A 20,037-nucleotide genomic window follows, 5' to 3' on the forward strand; every position below is an offset into this window, starting at 1 on the left:
TTCACTGTTGCTGCCTAGTTTGATATTGCGTGTTTGTCATGCGGTCCGCTCGGGCTAATTTCTAATCGGGCTAATTATCTACTTGTAAACATCATTTGTACAATCTGGATGGTTCATATTAATCCTGTAGATCGTTCCAAATATATATATAAAGCAAATAACCTGGTTTTTGTGACCTGGTCACGTGCTATGCAATATGATTTATACCATCTGTGCGCTTTGCCTCCATCCTGGTTTTCATGACCCTTTCTTTGCATAATTGTAATTCCAAAGATGGTGATGTCTTCAAAATGGTTAATAACAAACTAAGAGGAAGATGGAATAACAAACAAATCAAGTTTAGGCCTGAAAAAGCGGTGCGACCGGGCTTTTCTCACCAGCCAATATGGCGCACTGTAAAATGACGTGCAACTTTGAACGTTTGTTTTGGTGACGACCTTCTCAAGGTTCCGATCAACACGTGAAGTGAGTCTTTCAACACTATATGACATTTTAGCCAATAAGCCCATGAGGTCCTTAGGTACTGATGCCTTGCGCAACGCTTGACATTGAATTTTGTAAATGCGAGCCCCGATTTTTAAACTGAAACTCTTAAGAATGGATAATATACAGACAGGTATTGTGTTGCTCTACATTTTACTTCTGAGTTTGGATGATCATTTTGCTATCCATGCTGATTTTGAAGTCTTTCACAGAGATATAACCCGCGTTCAACGCAGTCTCCTGCGAGCGGAAGAAGCGTAAAAGGTGATGGAAACCAGGACGGAGACAAAACGCACAGATGGTCTAAATCATCGTGCACATAGCACGTGACCAGGTCACGAAAATCAGGAATATTTTACGTGTGGAACTATCTGCGGGATAAATTTTGCTAGTTTTAGACATGTGTTTTACAAGTTAATGATTACCGACGAAAAATAGGTCCAACGGACCACGCGCTCCAATATAAATTTCAATTGGCCGTCAGGTGAACTATTATTAAGGTTTTTGACAGTTTGAAATTCGGAAGTTTGGTAACTTAACAGTTTGTAACTTGCAAGATCTGTAATTTGAAGTATTAGATTTTTATGCTAAAGCGTACCCGTCACGGAATGATTATTTGAAGAAACCTGTTTTTTTTTAAAGGTATTTGCTGCATTTAAACGCCCTCTTGCGAAGAACGCTAAATAACAACATGGTCATGTAAGCTGCATGTAGTTATATTATATTTCAATAACCCGCTCAGTATAACTGCCTTTGTTAACATCTTACTGAAAGCTTTCCTGATGGAGAACTATCAAGTAGATGCTGTAGCACAATGAGCAGGGATGCTTTTTTGGGGGGATATTCCTCCGGCTTCCGACTGAAACGATGGAGCTACAACTTACATATAGCAATCGAAGGGGGAATTTCTAGCTACTAGATGGGCTCTCGATTTCAAAGGACAACCAAATTCCTTGTGTCTCTGATAACTTACTAACTTACTAAAACACTTTAATGTCAGAAATTTCAGTACAAAAAGCATGGCTGGAATCGCCTTGCCAAAATTTATTATAAAGGGTTGTCGCGTTGACACCGATAAAAGAGAAAGTTTCTCCAATAACTAATGATTCGAAGTAATTACGCAGCAAGTCATTAAGTCTTTTACTGGATCCAAATTGCTTGCACTAATTGCTTTGTTTGTAAAGATCCAACCACCTGTTGCTCGCGCGTGAAACTAATAAAGAGTGGACGATTTGCAACCCAGAAGTCAGTTCGCCATCGGACGTCATGGCCAAGATGGGACGCGCTCTTGCTCTGCTGCTGGCTGTTGCTACTACCGGTGAGTTACAACAATGTTGTCCAATGCCACCTTTTATCCTGCTTCAAAACCAGAGTAGTCATGTAATCACAGTTGCGTCACTAGTCTAGCCTCTAGTCTTAAATCAAGTCACGAGCTGCTCAAATAAACCGCGACAAAGTATTTCAATTTTCACTCGTACTCTTATTTTAATATTTCCGTTTATTAAAACTGACTTGTGTTTAGAATAGTGATGGAGTCATGGTTTAACTTGCGATGATTGGTGATAAACTTCACAGCTCTTAATTGCAGAATCTGCTTTTCCTCACCGTTATTAAAACAGTTTTCATCCCACCACCAAACAGCTAGGCTTTGAATTTGGGAGAGAAAAGGAACTCTTTTCCTTCAAGATTTAAAACTGGTTTTTGAGATTTGTTCATCCAACTCAAGCTATACGGACGACAGCCATAATGTAACATGGTGCACACGAGGGGAAAACAATCCCCTGTGTGTTTTTGTCTAGCTCACGCCAATTCAAGACGTTGTCTGTCTCGTTTGCAATCATAGTATCCGCCCAAACTACCCAACCATGTCCTTCTGGCTGGAGGGCATTCAATGGAAACTGCTACTATTTTGGGGATATGAAATACTGGACCGAAGCCAGAGATGACTGTCTGCAAAGAGGCGCCGGTTTGGCTATTATCACGGATTCGGCTACAAACGTAAGAGACCGAGTCGGTCCGACTGCGCTTGATTTTTCCCCCTAAAGTGCTTGACTTTTTCCTCCAATGCACACGGTCGTTAGATGCTCAAGAGAAAGTTATATTATTTTTGTACCGTAATTTGGAACTTTAGTTACCTCCGCCAATGAGTTTATGTGTTCATCGGCGTTGGTTTGTTGGTTGGTGGTTGGTTGGTTAATTGTCTTTGAACAGGATAACCAAAACAAGGATGGACCTTTTTTTTGGGGGGGGGGTGCAAGGTCCTTTGAACTCAAGTACAAATCGATAACAATTTGGAAGTGATCCAGATCTGGATGTGGATTCCGGATTTTCAAAAAGATAATTCACCACATTTCAAACAGAAAAGATTGCCACGGTGTGTACGCGTGTGTGGGAAACGCGCGCAGCGTGCAGTCTATGAGCGCATAGCGCACACGTCATACCAACAGGTCACATTCGTATGTTGCTATAAGTCATGCTTACTTAGGAATGTGCCGTAGAGTGACAGAGATTACTTTTTATAAGAAGCTCATATACCAAGTGCTGCTCTGGTCACTTTGTTAGCTTCGCTCGTACTGTCCCTGCTAAACGACCAACCTCTTTCACTACATTTTGTGAATAAAACACGAGAGTCAAAGTATTAAAGTTGTGGGTAGCTTCTTGTTATCGCACGTGATGATTCCCACCGCTGAGGGCGTACTTATGGTAATCTTTGTGTGTCTTATATAAAAGGACTATATCGCCAACATGGGCAAGCTGGAGAATCACGTCGGTACCTATGATACCCAGTTCTGGCTTGGTTTGAATGACCGGGCAACTGAGGGTGACTTTCGTTGGACTGACGGATCCAAGCCCACTTATGAGTAAGTCAATTAATAAAAGCTGTCAATTGGCGACTTGCTATGTACATGTATAATAGCATTGTTTTGGTAAAACAAAATGCCTGCAATTGGACCCTGATAATGTAGGCCACCAGATTGTAATATTCAGCTCTTCCTTGAACAAACATTAATGCTAATTCCGGGTGCCTTCCGGGTTCCCTGGGAAAACGTGGCTCAAAGTTTTGTTTGCATACTTTTCAAGTTCTTCGTAACCCTTGCAGGAACTGGGCTCCCGGCGAACCGAATAATTCGGGAGATGAAGACTGCGCGCAGATTTACGTAAACTCGAAAGAGTGGAATGATGCCGGATGTTCTTCGGCTATATGGCACTACGTTTGCCAACTGAATTACGGTAGGCATGAAAGACGACTCAATCTCAAACACCTCTCAAAATAATATCTATGGGAATGAATTGATACTTTACAAATAAGGCATATAGCTTTTTTTATGAATGCAACAGCCATTTTGTATATTGAAACATGAGGACAATATTGTAAATAGCAGCTGTTTTTTTACCTCTGACAAGGAGGTTATGTTTTCACCGAGGTTATGTTTTCACCGTTTATTTGTTGGTTGGTTGGTTTGTCTGTGGACACGATAACTCAACAACCTGTCGACGGATTTGCATGAAAAATTGTGTGAGGGTGGTCCTTGGTACAGGTACGAATCCATTAGATTTTGGAGGCGATCCGGTTGCAGATTTGTTTAAGGATTCTTCATCATTTTGGAGATGCAAGTATGCCATAGACCATGAAATTGGGGCACCTCCCCCCCCCCCCGAAAAAATTAGTTCAACCGTCCATCTCCGGGCCATATACCGTGCACGCATTGCAAGTGACGGACCGTGTATGTTACAGTCATTATACAGTCCCTGTTTTATGAACCTAATGTAAAGTGACCCTATGGAATTGGTACAATTCTGCTATGCATTTAATAATTCTGTATTCAACGAGTGAACAATACATATTAATACGAGTGCTTCTGCCCTTTGATTTCAGAACATGATGGATTGAGCATTTTAAAAGTTCCTCGTGTTAATTGGATGTACTTTACTATACGGCGGGGAATCGTTTAGCATTGGCGATGGTTGCGACCTCCGAGTGCTTTCTCGTTTATACCTGGGCTGTAGTTGGAAAATAAATATCAAAAGATAAGGCATACGTTTCAGTCTACTTTGTTTTTCCTAAGGTAGAATCAGGTATTTCCACCGTTAACATCGCATAAGCTCTTTTTCGTTTATAGAAATGTGACCAGAAATTATTATGATTGAATTTATTTTAGATGTGGATGAATGTGCCAATGGATTAGACAACTGTGATCCCAATGCTTCCTGCACTAACACTCCTGGTGGTTTCACTTGTGCATGTAATGCTGGCTACACCGGGGATGGTACAACTTGCACTGCAGGTGAAAAATTGAAAACAATACAGGCCTATATGATGCGTTTATGATAGTGCGTACATTTTATGTGATCAAAATACTGTGCTTAGATCACACAGGGATCTTTGGGCATGAAATCACGTTTTGTGCATGTACTGCAATATCAGATGAGTTCACACGAAAGCGTCAAAGCAAATCTGGTGATGACTGTATCCAACCGATTTTACAGACAAATAACAGCTTATAAACACAATTGAATTACGAGTTGATGTTATGACTTTGGCGGTAGCTAAAAGACGATGGCCAGACTGTTTGGCATTTCCACCAGAGTATAAGGTTGGAAACCATAAAAATCGTGCTTTCCTTTTTTTAAATGTATTTTTTACAGATGACACTTTCCTCTGCTCTGACGGGCAAACCATTCCTAAAGAGTGGGCTTGTGATCGTACCGTGGACTGTCCCGGTGCTGAAGATGAACTGAATTGCGGAGTGTAAAGCCTTAAGGTACACAATCATACAGTTTTACAATATGCCTTATTCACGAGGAAGACATCGTGTTCCCTGTACGAACATGTATTTTATAAATTGTAAACAGTTCAATTCGGCGATTCACAAGGCAGTGCGCCACCAAGAGTTTGAGACGGAGAGTTCATTTTTTTCCCAGAGCATTGTGGGCGATGGTCGACAGTTGAATTCGCAGCGCGGGACAATTGAAATCGTTCGTTTTTCCGGTTTGTAGTTACGTTAGCATATGATTCGAGTATCTGTTTGCCCTTTTTCTTTGCTGTTTATCAATATGGTGTTTTTTTGTAAAGCGGCAGAACGCTATGCCCCAATCTATAACAAATTAGCTCAAGTTTTCTACTCACTCATTCGAATGGGCCATGTTTTGTCGAACGTAAACTTGAAAATGGACTCTCCATGTCAAACTGTTTGTGGCACACGGCATAATGAATCGCCCGAATCGAATGGTGCCTGTCTGGCTGACCATTTATGTGTTCCAAGCCTCACTATATTTTTTTTATAATATGGCTCAAAATATTAGGTATGTTTAATCATAAACTTGAAATTATTCATCGGAGCAGACTGGTATTATTTTGTAATTAACTTTATGTCATAGCATTTATTTCTATTCGCAAGTTCATCAAATGAAGATTTTACTTCGTTTTCAATTTAATATGGCCGACTCGTGAATAAATGCATCTTTAAAAGCGTGGTTTTTGTCGGCAACGGAGCAAGCTTTTGTCAAAATGACATTACCTGACTGTGTGGCATTATTCTGCCTACGCCCATGTGTGTGTTGAGCATGTCAATTAGATTGGCCAATGTAAAAAAGTTTTTATTACAGTTGACTTATGATCTTCTCCATAAACTGGTCTAGTTTTTACCCCCGGATTATGATTATGTTCTAAGAAATACAAAGTGCGATTTCAAAATAAATTCTTGTCCAAAAGAAAGACGTTGTATCTTGAAGCAACTATCCTTCAGATTTATAAGAAATAATCTATTTTTTTTGTTTCTGTTTCAGATCCGAATTCTGAAGCTTTACATGGACTGGCCTAACTGACAAGTGGTTGCAAGAAATAACAGACTTGCCTTCAATTTGACAAGCTCTGTTTCCTTCTTCGTTTTGAATCTTTCTTTCGTTTTTTTTGAATTTGCATGCTTTCAAATTCTCAATGGTAATCTCCAAAAATTGAAAATAATGTATGTAGTGTAAGGACAATAATATCTATTAATATTCGTATTCTGTTTCCTTAGATCATTTTGAGCATGTCGAGTAAGCTGCTCAAATTTACGCGAATTCGTGGCTATTTAATATTCGTCTAAGTATATCGTCCATTTGCTGCAAATCCTACAGGTTTGGGTATGCAAATTTATGCGCGACGCAATCTTGGTTAGCAACGACACGAAGTCTTTTGATGCGTTGATAACAATCAGCTGATCCTATCACATGAATGCTTAACAACATGGCTGCCTCCCTTTACACATTCATGGTAACGCTGACAGAATACAGAAGACAGAAAGAAGTACGTTTTATGCACTGCTTTGAGAAACAACTTCAAATGACATTTTATTTTAGCTCCAAACTGGACCGAAGGCATCGATAGTACACGCCCGTTGAATGGTCACAATTTGTTCGTCAAAAGCGATAGTAATGCATAATTAATCACCGACTGTGCATACATATTACAGATGTTTGCTGTGCGAACGTCTATTTCTTTCTTTCAATTTGACTGTATTTTTTTGTTCAAGTTGAATTATGTTTACTCAGTCATGTTAATCATTTAAATAAATACATCCCGAAAGCTTGATTGGTAAGTCAAATCATTGTGATTCTGACCACGGAGCCGAAGAAAGTCATATTCGTTTGAGTCAGCATTAATTGTGAGAAGTGGTTAAATGTAAATCAGGGGCTTAATTAAAGAGATTTATATTTAGTCTTATTGAATTACAAATGAGATTATGATGTTTCTAATCGAAATAAAATTGTACCCTTTGCGTTTGGTGGTGGCAAAATGAGAGTGTGTGTTGTTCCTTTTTGGGGGGTCTTTTGATATTTCTAGGGCTAAATCTGTCGTCTTCAGAGCAAAATGAGACTCGTCGCCGTTCTAAACAACCTTCTCTTTTCGAAAATAATTAAGAGTGGCTCAATGAAAGAGAAAAATTTCATGAAAAGAGTGTTCATGGAAAAGAAGGAGTTAATGAAAAGTAATTCAGCTACGACCCTGAGCAGATTTCTTTTAAATCTCTTGCAAAAGACACACGTCTTTGGGCATTCCCACTCTCCAGACCTGATGACCAGCACACAAGTCTGTTAAACGCGAATACAGTTTCAACCGGCCAATAATGCGTCCTTTAGCCCGTCATACTCCCGGGCATTGCATGGGGAGAAGGGGAGGGGGTCTTGAATTCCCCAATTAGTCATTTTCTTTTCTGGAAATTCACCACCCTGTCAGCAAATTTGTTTGTTTTTCGGCCAATATACGAATAGCACCCCCTATTGTCCGATATTGTTCAAATTGTCTGCTCTGAACAGTCCCCCCATTTAGTCAGATTGTGTCCAGCCCCCCCCCCCCCCGCCCCTCCTCCGCTCACTTCATTTTGCGGCGGCCGGGTAAACGAAAACAAATCCTGGCTACCCTCCATGCACTACGGAGGGTCTACCGGGCTAATTTGTTGCCATACACTCCCATTCTAAAATTAGTCTGGCGATGCCCCTGGTCATTCTGCCTTCACGCCGTCCTAGATCCTCTGTTCTTGTGTATTTAACCTGGCCCTGGAACGACACTTTGATGTCAATCCTCGCCATATCAATGTCCAATGACCTATACCTGACTGGCTATCAAAGTAAGCCATCCATGCTGACGATTCAACGCTATGTACTGCAAACTCAGATGCTTTGTCAACTCCTCACTGTCAAGCTAGTGCTACTCTCAAACATGACCTTGAGAATATTGTTGGCTAGGTTAGTGACTGACTTGTCACCTTCAATCGAACGAAGACTCACCTGCTGTCTTTGTCCAGCTCAAGATAACCATCCCTCCCTGGCTTATTTCTGGATTCCTTGCCATTACCCGTCTGCTTGGATTGGATATTACCTCCAACCTCAGCGGGGTTAAATACATTTGCAATATAGCCAAAAGAGCATCTCAGCGTCTGGGTTGTTCGTATCATGCACGTCCACGTCGGTATCCTCCACCAACTGCCATACTCCATCTGTACAAGAAAGTCATGTCTTTGAAAGACCTCAAAGCAAACAAAGACGAAACTGGGACGTGAAATAAGTAATGTGTGCGTCTTAAAAAAAGAACAATGACAGCCAGGGCTTTTATGTGCACTGTATACTGTTGTGAAACTGTCATAGTTTGTTTTGCTGCCGCACTGTCTCAAGCTTTCGATCATCACGTGAGGTATGTCCCTGGTTTTATCTAGGCATGGTAGGACTTCTTTAAACATTGAACATTTAGCCGGTAAGCACAAAAGGACTTAATGTACTGATTCCTTTGAATCTGACACTCATTCAAATGGGCCATAAATGGGCCATGTTTTGTCGACCGGAAACTTGAAAAATGGACTCTCCATGGCAAACTCTTAGTGGCGCACTGCATTGTGAATCGCCCGAATTGTCTCAAGGTTGAAAGTAGACCCTGAAACGAGGATGCCACAAAACGAGATTGATCCCTTCCTAAATTGCCAAACGTACACAATTTCCAAACCTTTCGAAAAAACTGAAAGTTCATAATACGGTGAAATTCACTGTTGGTGCCTTGTTTGATATTGCGTGCTTGTCATGCAGTCCGCTCGGGCTAATTTCTAATCGGGCTAATTATCCACTTGTAAACATCATTTGTACAATCTGGATGGTTCTTCTATATCCTGTTGATTGTTCAAAATGTATGTATATAAAACGAATAAACCTGTTTTTGTGACCTGGTCACGTGCTATGCAAGATGATTTATACCATCTGTGCGCTTTGCCTGCATCCTGGTTTTCATGACCCTTTCTTGGCGTAATTGTAATTCCAAAGATGGTGATGTCCTCAAAATGGTTAAAAACAAAAAAAATGAGGAAGATGGAATAACAAACAAATCAAGTTTAGACCTGAAAAAAGCGGTACGACCGGGCTTTTCTCACCAGCTAATATGGCGCACTGTAAAATGACGTACAACTTTGAACAATTGTTTTGGTGACGCCCATCTCAACGTTTCGATCAACACGTGAAGTGAGTCTTTAAACACTATATGACATTCTAGCCAATAAGCCCATGAGGTCCTTAGGTACTGATGCCTTGCGCAACGCTTGACATTGAATTTTGTAAATGCGAGCCCCGATTTTTAAACTGAAACTCTTAAGAATGGATAATATACAGACAGGTATTGTGTTGCCCACATTTTACTTCTGAGTTTGGATGATCATTTTGCTATCCATGCTGATTTTGAAGTCTTTCACAGAGATATAGCCTAACCCGCATTCAATGCAGTCTCCTGCGAGTGGAAGAAGCGTAAAAGGTGATGGAAACCAGGACGGAGACAAAACGCCCAGATGGTGTAAATCATCGTGCATATAGCACGTCACCAGGTCACGAAAATCAGGAATATTTTACGTGTGGAGCTATCTGCGGGATAAATCTTGCTAATTTCAGACATGTGTTTACAAGTTAATGATTACCGACGAAAAATAGGTTCAACGGACCACGCGCTCCAATATAAACTTCAATTGGCCGTCAGGTGAACTATTATTAAGGTTTTTTGACAGTTTGAAATTCGGAAGTTTGGTAACTTAACAGTTTGTAACTTGCAAGACCTGTAATTTGAAGTTTTAGATTTTTATGCTATAAAGCGTACCCGTCACGGAATGATTATTTGAAGAAACCTGTTTTTTTAAGGTATTTGTTGCATTTAAACACCCTCTTGCGAAGAACGCTAAATAACAACATGGTCATGTAAGCGGCATGTAGTTATATTATATTTCAATAACCCGCTCAGTATAACTGCCTTTGTGAAAATCTTACTGAAAGCTTTCCCGATGGAGAGCCATCAAGTAGATGCTGTAGCACAATGGACAGGGATGCTTTTTGGGGGGATATTCCTCCGTCTTCAAACTGAAACGATGGAGCTACAACTTACATGTAGCAGTCAAGGGGGAATTTCTAGCTACTAGATGGGCTCTCGATTTCAAGGGACAACCAAATTCCTTGTGTCTCTGATAACTTACTAACTTACTAAAACACTTTAATGTCAGAAATTTCAGTACAAAGCATGGCTGAAATCGCTTTGCCAAAATTTATTTTAAAGGGTTGTCGCTTTGACACCAATAAAAGAGAAAGTTCCTCCAATAACTAATGATTCGAAGTAATTACGCAGCAAGTCATTAAGTCTTTTACTGGATCCAAATTGCTTGCACTAATTGCTTTGTTTGTAAAGATCCAACCACCTGTTGCTCGCGCGTGAAACTAATAAAGAGTGGACGATTTGCAACCCAGAAGTCAGTTCGACATCGGACGTCATGGCCAAGATGGGACGCGCTCTTGCTCTGCTGCTGGCTGTTGCTACTTACGGTGAGTAACAAATGTTGTCCAATGCAACCTTTTATCCTGCTTCAAAACCAGAGTAGTCATGTAATCACAGTTGTGTCACTAGTCTAGCCTCTAGTCTTAAATCAAGTCACGAGCTGCTCAAATAAACCACGAAAAAGTATTTCAATTTTCACTCGTACTCTTATTTTAATATTTCCGTTTATTAACACTGATCTGTGTTTAGAATAGTTACGGAGTCATGGTTTGACTTGCGATGATTGCGATTTGACTAGTGATTGGTGATGAACTTCACAGCTCTTAATTGCAGAATCTGCTTTTCCTCACCGTTATTAAAACAGTTTTCATCCCACCGCCAAACAGCTAGGCTTTGAATTTGGGAGAAAAAAGGAACTCTTTTCCTTCAAGATTCAAAACTGGTTTTTGAGATTTGTTCATCCAACTCAAGCTATACGCACGGCAGCCATAATGTAACATGGTGCACACGACGGGGAAAAAATCCCCTGTGTGTTTTTGTCTAGCTCACGCCAGTTCAAGACGTTGTCTGTCTCGTTTGCAATCATAGTATCCGCCCAAACTACCCAACCATGTCCTTCTGGCTGGAGGGCATTCAATGGAAACTGCTACTATTTTGGGGCTATCAAATACTGGACCGAAGCCAGAGATGACTGTCTGCAAAGAGGCGCCGTTTTGGCTGTTATCACGGATTCGGCTACAAACGTAAGAGACCAAGTCGGTCCGACTGCGCTTGATTTTTTCCCCTAAAGTGTTTGACTCTTTCCTGCCATGCACACGGTGGTTAGATGCTCAAGAGAAAGTGCTATTTTTTTTGTACCGTGATTTGGAACTTTAGTTACCTCCGCCAATGAGTTTATGTGTTCATCGGCGTTGGTTTGTTGGTTGGTTAATTGTCTGTGAACAGGATAACCAAAAAAGGGATGGACGGAGTTTCATGCGTTTTTTTTGGGGGGGGGGGGTGGTGCAAGGTCCTTTAAATACAAGTACAAATCGATAGCAATTTGGAAGTGATCCAGATCTGGATGTGGATTCAGGATTTTTAAAAAGATTACTCACCACGTTTCAAGCAGAAAAGATTGCCACGGTGTGTACGCGTGTGTGGGTAACACGCGCAGCGTGCCGTCTATGAGCACATAGCGCACACGCCATACCAACAGGTCACATTCGTATGTTGCTATAAGTCATGCTTAGGCCTACTTAGGAATGTGCCGTAAAGTGACAGATATTACTTTTTATAAGAAGCTCATATACCAAGTGCTGCTCTGGTCACTTTGTTAGCTTCGCTCGTACTGTCCCTGCTAAACGACCAACCTCTTTCACTACATTTTGTGAATAAAACACGAGAGTCAAAGTATTAAAATTGTGGGTAGCTTCTTGTTATCGCACGTGATGATTTCCACCGCTGAGGGCGTACTTATGGTAATCTTTGTGTGTCTAATAATAATAGGACTACATCGCCAACATGGGCAAGCTGGAATTTCATACCGGTACCTCTGATACCCAGTTCTGGCTTGGTTTGAATGACCGGGCAACTGAGGGTGACTTTCGTTGGACTGACGGATCCAAGCCCACTTATGAGTAAGTCAAATAACAAAAGCTGTCAATTGGCGACTTGCTATGTACATGTATAATAGCATAGTTTTGGTAAAACAAAATGCCTGCAATTGGACCCTGATAAGGTAGGCCGCCAGATTGTAATATTCAGCTCTTCCTTGAACAAATATTAATGCTAATTCCCGGGCACCTTTCGGCTTTCCTGGGAAAACGTGGCTCAAAGTTTTGTTTGCATACTTTTCAAGTTCTTCGTAACCCTTGCAGGAACTGGGCTCCCGGCGAACCGAATGATATGGGAGGTGAAGACTGCGCGCAGATTCGCGTAAACTCGAAAGAGTGGAATGATGTCGGATGTCCTTCGGATAAATGGCACTACGTTTGCCAACTGAAATATAACGGTAGGCCTGAAAGACGAATCAATCTCAAATAGCATTGTTTAGCATTGGCGATGGTTGCGCCCTCGGTGCGAGTGCTTTCTCGTTTACACCTTGGCTGTAGTTGGAAAATAAATATCAAAAGATAAGGCATACGTTTCACTCTACTCTGTTTTCTTAAGGGGGGGGGGGGAATCAGGGATTTCCACCGTTAACATCGCATCAGCTTTTTTTTCGTTTACAGAAATGTGATCAGAAATTATTATGATTGAATTAATTTTAGATGTGGATGAATGTGCCGATGGATTAGACAACTGTGATCCCAATGCTACATGCACTAACACTCCTGGTGGTTTCACTTGTGCATGTAACAGTGGATACACCGGAGATGGTACAACATGCACTGCAGGTGAAAAATTGAAAACATTATAGGCCTATATGATGCGTTTATGATATTGCGTACATTTTATGTGATCAAAATACTGTGCTTAGATCACACAGGGATCTTTGGGCATGAAATCACGTTTTGTGCATGTACTGCAATATCAGATGAGTTCACACGAAAGCGTCAAAGCAAATCTGGTGATGACTGTGTCTAACCGATGTACAGACGATTAACAGCCTATAAACACAATTGAATCACGAGTTGATGTTATGACTTTGGCGGTAGCTAAAAGACGAAGTGACAACTACTTTCACTCACTTTATCTGGAAAATTAAAAAAAACCCATAGGAACATGTCTTTACATGTCTTAAATCAAGACTATGTCATGTGCCATTCTGGATGCTTTTATGACGAGAATATCTTTTCTCTTTCTCTTTTTTAGTGTCCTCCGGGACCTGTCCTTCTGGTTGGAGGGAATTCAATGATAACTGCTATTTTTTTGGGCCACTGGACACCTGGTTTAATGCCTTGAGTTACTGTGAGAATATAGGCGCTGGTATGGCTGTTATTACTGATTCTGCAACTAACGTAAGTTGGTATATGAATGGTCCTATATCCACCAGAAATGAAAAAGGTTCACCTTCGCCAAAAGAAGGTGACAGAGGGTTCGAAGTTCCTCGATTTAGGACTTTTTACCATTAATGATATTGTTACAAGGGTGTGTCTAATGAATGGTTCTCCACCCACCCACAAACCAATGATTTTGCACCATTGGAAAACCTACATTCATTCTTTAAGTTCCATGAATAACGTCACCACTCAATATTGTAAATCTTTATTCATTTCTAAAAAGAGACCCGGAGCGCAGGTTTTCATTATTAGTGGTTTATTTGTATTCACTAGGCCTACATGGCGAGGTTTAGGTCCCATCTTGGCAATTTCCACCACTTATTTGGCAAACAAAGCACACTTTCCCGTCTTTTCCTTGCTTGAACGTAAATTGCAAATTTCAGATTCATTTACCATGAACTCACGTACATTTATTTGCAAGTTTACCCCTAAGTGAAGATTTGAATAACAAATTGGTATAACATTATAGTTTTAATGTTCACGTCAGATGTTGCACTTTTTAGACTCCTTACACGCAGGTGAGGATGGGTCTATATTCTTCTGAGATACGCATTTGTAGATAAATAACAAAACACGTCCACAGTAAAGCCACTTCATGAAAAAGGGTCTATTGGTCATGTTGATATTGTTGTTTGTGTGTACCAATGGCTAGGACTTCATCGGTGACTTGGCAGCGCCTGAAGTTGATGGTGCTTATAAAGTCATTTGGATTGGTTTAAATGACCTGACGATAGAAGGTGAACATCGTTGGACAGACGGATCCAAGCCCAGTTACACGTAAGTCAGTCTGGTTCCCAGACCGGACAATTCTGAAATTTCTTTGGTCCGGATTCATTGTCAATGCGGTGGTCAAGCCCATGCATCGCCCTATCAAGCACCTTTAATAATTGTGACCTCCGATTCTTTGATGTTTTGATCATATTATTGTATTATTTTAGAATAAAAATTTAGAATTGTGCCCTCTCACAAATGTCTTCATTTCTACAAGCGAAGTTATTGATTAAAAGGTCAGAGAAAAGAACACTCTACAAATTCGATTGCTGACTCTGAATTCTATGTGATGTACAATATATCAATCGAAATCAAAGCAAATCCCCCTCTTTCTGACCCAACCCTTAAACTGTTTTCTTTTGAAACATTTCTGAGTAAAGCTTGCAGTTACTCCTGTTACTCTTTAAGATTTATTGGCCAAAATAAAATACCCAAAGAAACCCTGGGTTGCGTTTTGACGACCATAACCAAAAACTGGTTCTCTTTGGTTAATTGTTGTGCGGAATTTGGAATTATATTATCTTGCTTCGCCTCGGGTAATTATCACCCATCCAGACTCACACAGGTTTTAAACAGAGTGTTTTAATATAATACCTCTGGAACACACATTTGTTCCCTTAATTATGAACCATGGTTGAACACAACGTTAAACTGGCGGCGCTGTTTATAATACAGATGTACATTTTTATGCATACTTGCGCTTACATCAAAACGGCGCATTTTAAGCTGTTGTGTACCTTTTCTTCATTTTCCGTGCTATTGAATACATTTGGGTTGTTGTGAAGTTCGGTAAATATCTCGAAATTCGCATTTTGGGGAAACGAAAAACGGGGGCGGGGGGCCGGGAGAGATGATTCAATAGCCCTCCCCCTGGCAATAAAAGTGTGTGGGGGGATTATCCCCCATCCTCCAGGGATTTAGCTCCTGCCTGCCTGTTTCCCTGGCAAAGCTTGCCCGAAAATAAGATCGAGGCAAAAACAATTTAGTTAAAACATAAATGTGTATTTTTTCTGATGCACGCAGGAACTGGAATCTTCCTAATGAACCAAGTAATGGAGGGGCGTATGGCGATGAAGACTGCACGCAAATGATCCTGAGTTCAAAACAATGGAATGACGTTTACTGTCACAATACATTGGGGATTCTACACTTCGTGTGCCAGCTAGAATACGGTACGTCCGAAGGAGAAATAAACAAACAAAAACATTGCAACCAAAATTAATGTTACCGGTAGCAAGTCTCCAAGCTTGAACTGATCCAGTATGTCAAATGCAATGTATCCACCACTTAGGTAAGACTGAAAGCTGTGTCACCAAAGTAGTTAGAACCATTTGGTACGCGTACGGGAAAGCCTACGTATACGTTAATGTGCATCTCACATTAAATTATTGAAATGTATAATGCAAGTGTGGTGAAATCTATAATGTAAGTGTTGTCACGGCGCAAGCGTATTCCTAGCAGAACGAGTAATGGGGAGGATTTGAACACGGGCCTGCATATTTTGCAATATCATTAGCGCCTCAGATATTGCAAAATGCATGTCCCATGTTGAATCCTGCCCATCACTCGTTGTGCTCGTTCAAATTCGCGTCATTGTCGACAAATAATGTCACTGTATGGATTGTGATAATGCCATTGTCCTATAGTCCCATATGTAGACAGCGTCTCCATAATGATATCCAGTTTCAAATTTCATTTAATAAAAAAAAAAGGAAAGACTTGGTTTTGAACTTGTTTTTCCCCATCAGATATATATATATTAATGTTGATGAAGGTGGATAATGATTACCATTGCCATTATAGCCACTGTTCCCCCATTAATGACATGTAATCGTAAAACGTTTATTCGGATATGTTTTAGCTGTGGATGAGTGCGCCGATGGAACAGACAACTGTGATCCCAATGCAGCCTGCACTGACACTGCTAGTAGTTTCACTTGCACATGCAACTATGGCTTCATCGGAGATGGTACAAATTGCACAGGTGCACCAACAACTTTTTTTTTCCAAACTCATCGACAAAATCGTGAATGCTATACATGTAATTAACTGAGGCAAACTATGGTTTCAGATTCTTGTTTCAGGTTGTAAAACAAAAATTAGATTGCGTGGTGTTTCTCCTCACCTTGTGTTTATAGTTTGTTTACTGCTGGAATTTCTGTTATTGCATTATTTGAAGTCAGAACCATAAACCATTTCTAGTTGTTATTTCGTAATTTTAGATGTGGATGAATGTGCTGATGGATTAGACAACTGTGATCCCAATGCTTCCTGCACTAACACTCCTGGTGGTTTCACTTGTGCATGTAATGCTGGCTACACCGGGGATGGTAAAATGTGCACAGGTAAAATGTATTGAAACATTCTAACTCATTGACACTCTAGATCATTACAGAATTTGAATTATAATCAGGGCGAGGAGCTTTTGTTGTTGGTAACATGCTGAATTAGGATTATTAATCCTGAGTGGCTGTCAATAAGTCGGTAGTCAGGTAGACGGAACAAAATGAAGGCCTCGTGGTTAAGGGCACTGGATTCGCGGTATGTTGGTAAAGCTGCGGTACGTGGGTTCGAGTCCAGCCGGGGTCATGGTGAGGGGTAATAATAATACTGTAAGCGCTGTGATTTAGTTTACTAATAAGAACGTTCTCAAATACCGATTATTATTATTATTATTATTTGCACGAGATCTTATGCCTGAAGAAACCAGGATCTAGATAGTCATAATATCCTTTTTAGTTTCATGCAGATTAGGGACTACCTGGTGGAATTAAGTTTAAGTTTACGTGCTCTTTTTGTCTATATTTTAGATGTGGATGAATGCGCCGATGGGTCCAACAACTGTGATTCCAATGCTGCCTGCACTAACACTCCTGGCGGTTTCACTTGTGGATGCAATGCTGGCTACACCGGGGATGGTATAATTTGCACTGCAGGTGAAAAATTCTAATTAAAAAATCTCTTGCGTTAATTACGTTACGTACCATGTATGAGAAAACAAAAACTTTCTCAATCCCTCAATCTCTGGTCAGGAAACGGGCCTGAAATTGAACTTTACACTTGAAATCAATTGTTTTTACTCGAAGGAGTAAAAAAAAAGAAGATCTTTTGCTGGTGAAAACTGATTCTAATGAAACGTTCTTTTCGGTTTTAACAAATCGAGGGAACTGAACATCAGAACCATGAGTTATTTTAACATTTAGCGATTTCACGGAGACCGTCACAAGGTATTGAGCTTCCGCGCGCGAGTTTTACCTAAATAAAACTTTAAAACTAATCGCTATCTATTTTTTTTGTCTCGAAAGATACCTTCTCCTGTTCTGACGGTCAAACTATTCCTTCCCAATGGACATGTGATCGTATTGTGGACTGTTCCCGTGCAGAGGACGAGTTGATTTGCGGGCTGTGAATATGTGTAAGGTGAATTAACGCAATCTCATTGTTCCTTTTTTTTTAAAATACATCTGTCGTCTTTTCGTTAATGTGTCACAAAAACCAAGGATTTAAAGTCAATGTTTACAGTCAGTTAAGAGACCTTTACTGGCTTGCAATCCATCAATTTGGGACTGGCCAATCATAATACGACATGTACAGTAGAAAAGCGAGACAGTGTGGTCCAATGGTTACGGTATTCGACTCACTTGCCGTGGAACTTGGTTTCGAACCCCGACGGGGAACATGTTGCTTGTGTTCTTGGGCAAGATACTTTACTACAATTGCCTCTTTCCGCCAGGCAGAATGCGCTGATCTCGAGCTGCTGTTGCTGCTACCAACCCCCCCCCAAAGGGTCTCAAAGCCGGCTGAACAGGGTCATAATCGTGAAGCGCTTTGAGACCTTTGGTATAAAGCTCTGTAAAAACACCACAATAATATTATCACTGGACTTCGCAGTAAGCTGGTTTTTGTTTGCTGTTTTAATTTGGTCTTCCAAAAAGGCAATCCCGGGACCAAAACATTTTGGAAAGAGTTTCCTGTAAAGTTTGAAAATAATTTATATACATATATAAAAGAAGGATTAAATTATCTATAATGTACTTGTCTTCATTTTATGTAAAATGACATATTTTCCGTGTCTTTTTTTAGATTCGAGTTACCAATATGTTCAGCTCTATACGAACCGGACTGGAAAACTGACAGCGAATCAAATACACGTAGACTAGCTTTAAATTAGACTAGCTCTGTTTCCTTTCTTTTGTTTCCTCATCTTTGAATTTGATTTCTTCAAAATATCATTTTTGAAAAGTTTAATAATTTTAGAATTATTAATTATTATAATTTGTATTAATGAATGAAGTTTTTCGTAGATATTCCACACTTTCTGTGCATGTTGAGTAACTCACATACGTGTACGCCAATCAATGGCTACTATTAGTCCGAATATCCACTCAGTGCGGAGCCCTAAATACAACTGTATATGTGTGGGCATGCATTCTTGGTGAGAAAGGACACGGAGGCTTTTGATTGGTTGGTAGCCGCCAGCTCTGATCCTGATACATTTACATGCATTTTGAGCAACATGGCTGCCTCCACAACTGAATTTGGTATTGACTCATTCTAGCATGCAAAAAGCTCTGTGCACCCTTCAGAAGTTTCTTTATGCATTGATTTAAGAAGCAAGATCGAACTGCCTATGGGAAAAAAAAATACGGTCGACTCCCGTTAATGCGAGGTTCTCCATAATATTCAAGCCGTGCCGTGGCCGTGACCTGCCATGGCATAATGAGGAATAACCCCCATCTTTGACTTTTCACATTATGTACATCACGATAAAGCGCAAATTAGAATTTATTTCTGTAGCTTAATTTATTCCAAAGATATGACGCAGGAACTTCAACAGTGTCCTGCCAATTAGTTTCGCTATCCTCAATTCGAGAAAAACGGCTTTGACAAAAAAGACACGCATTGCACCGCCAACGGCAGTGAAAAACGTTCTTCAGTTTTTCCTCTTTTGTGGATTTTTTTTCCCAACAAAAATGCATAGTGTGAATCTTGGATACCTTGGCTACTCAAAAAACATTTTGCATCAGTAAGAACGTCCTCGTCTTCCCTGAAGCCCACGCCCAATGAATGGTAACAATCTGAATTATCAAAAGTGTTTGTAATGCAATCATGCATTATCATAGACGCTTGCTGTGCGAACGTCTATTCCTAGATTTATGACCTGCACAATATCTATTGAAAATCTATCAAATCAAGTAAAATCGAAATAAAAAGATATACAACTTCTTGGTGTGGTGGTGGAAAACAAAATGAAAGTTACATGTGTGTTCTGTACTTATTGCCTCTTGTAAGGATCTTTCGAGCAAAAGTTTTGAGATCTTAACAACTTTTTGATTGTAAACTATCCCTTTTGGGTTCAGTTTAGGAATATTGTGGCTCTGGAAAAGAGTTCGTTTAAAGTAGTTCATTGGCGACTTTTCGAGGAATTTTTGGAAGTAGAAATAAATCATCCTTTAAAATCCCTAATCACAGCACCAGGTGATACAAATGTAAACCCTCTGAGAATAGACAAAGCAAAAACAAAAA

General features: G+C 40.3%; 1 protein-coding gene across 1 annotated transcript; it reads left to right on the forward strand.

Moving 5' to 3' along the window:
- Nucleotides 1-1,716: 1,716 nt before the first annotated feature.
- Nucleotides 1,717-7,154, forward strand: LOC119742478 (perlucin-like protein). The gene is made up of 7 exons (XM_038218413.1): nt 1,717-1,801; nt 2,327-2,481; nt 3,214-3,344; nt 3,584-3,714; nt 4,644-4,769; nt 5,131-5,246; nt 6,271-7,154. The coding sequence occupies exons 1-6, from the start codon at nt 1,750-1,752 to the stop codon at nt 5,235-5,237; spliced, it is 702 nt and encodes a 233-aa protein (XP_038074341.1). The 5' UTR covers nt 1,717-1,749; the 3' UTR covers nt 5,238-5,246; nt 6,271-7,154.
- The last annotated feature ends 12,883 nt before the right edge of the window (nt 7,155-20,037 follow it).

Source organism: Patiria miniata, unplaced genomic scaffold (assembly GCF_015706575.1).
Source record: "Patiria miniata isolate m_02_andy unplaced genomic scaffold, ASM1570657v1 HiC_scaffold_6, whole genome shotgun sequence".
In the NCBI taxonomy this organism is placed as follows: Eukaryota; Metazoa; Echinodermata; class Asteroidea; order Valvatida; family Asterinidae; genus Patiria; species Patiria miniata.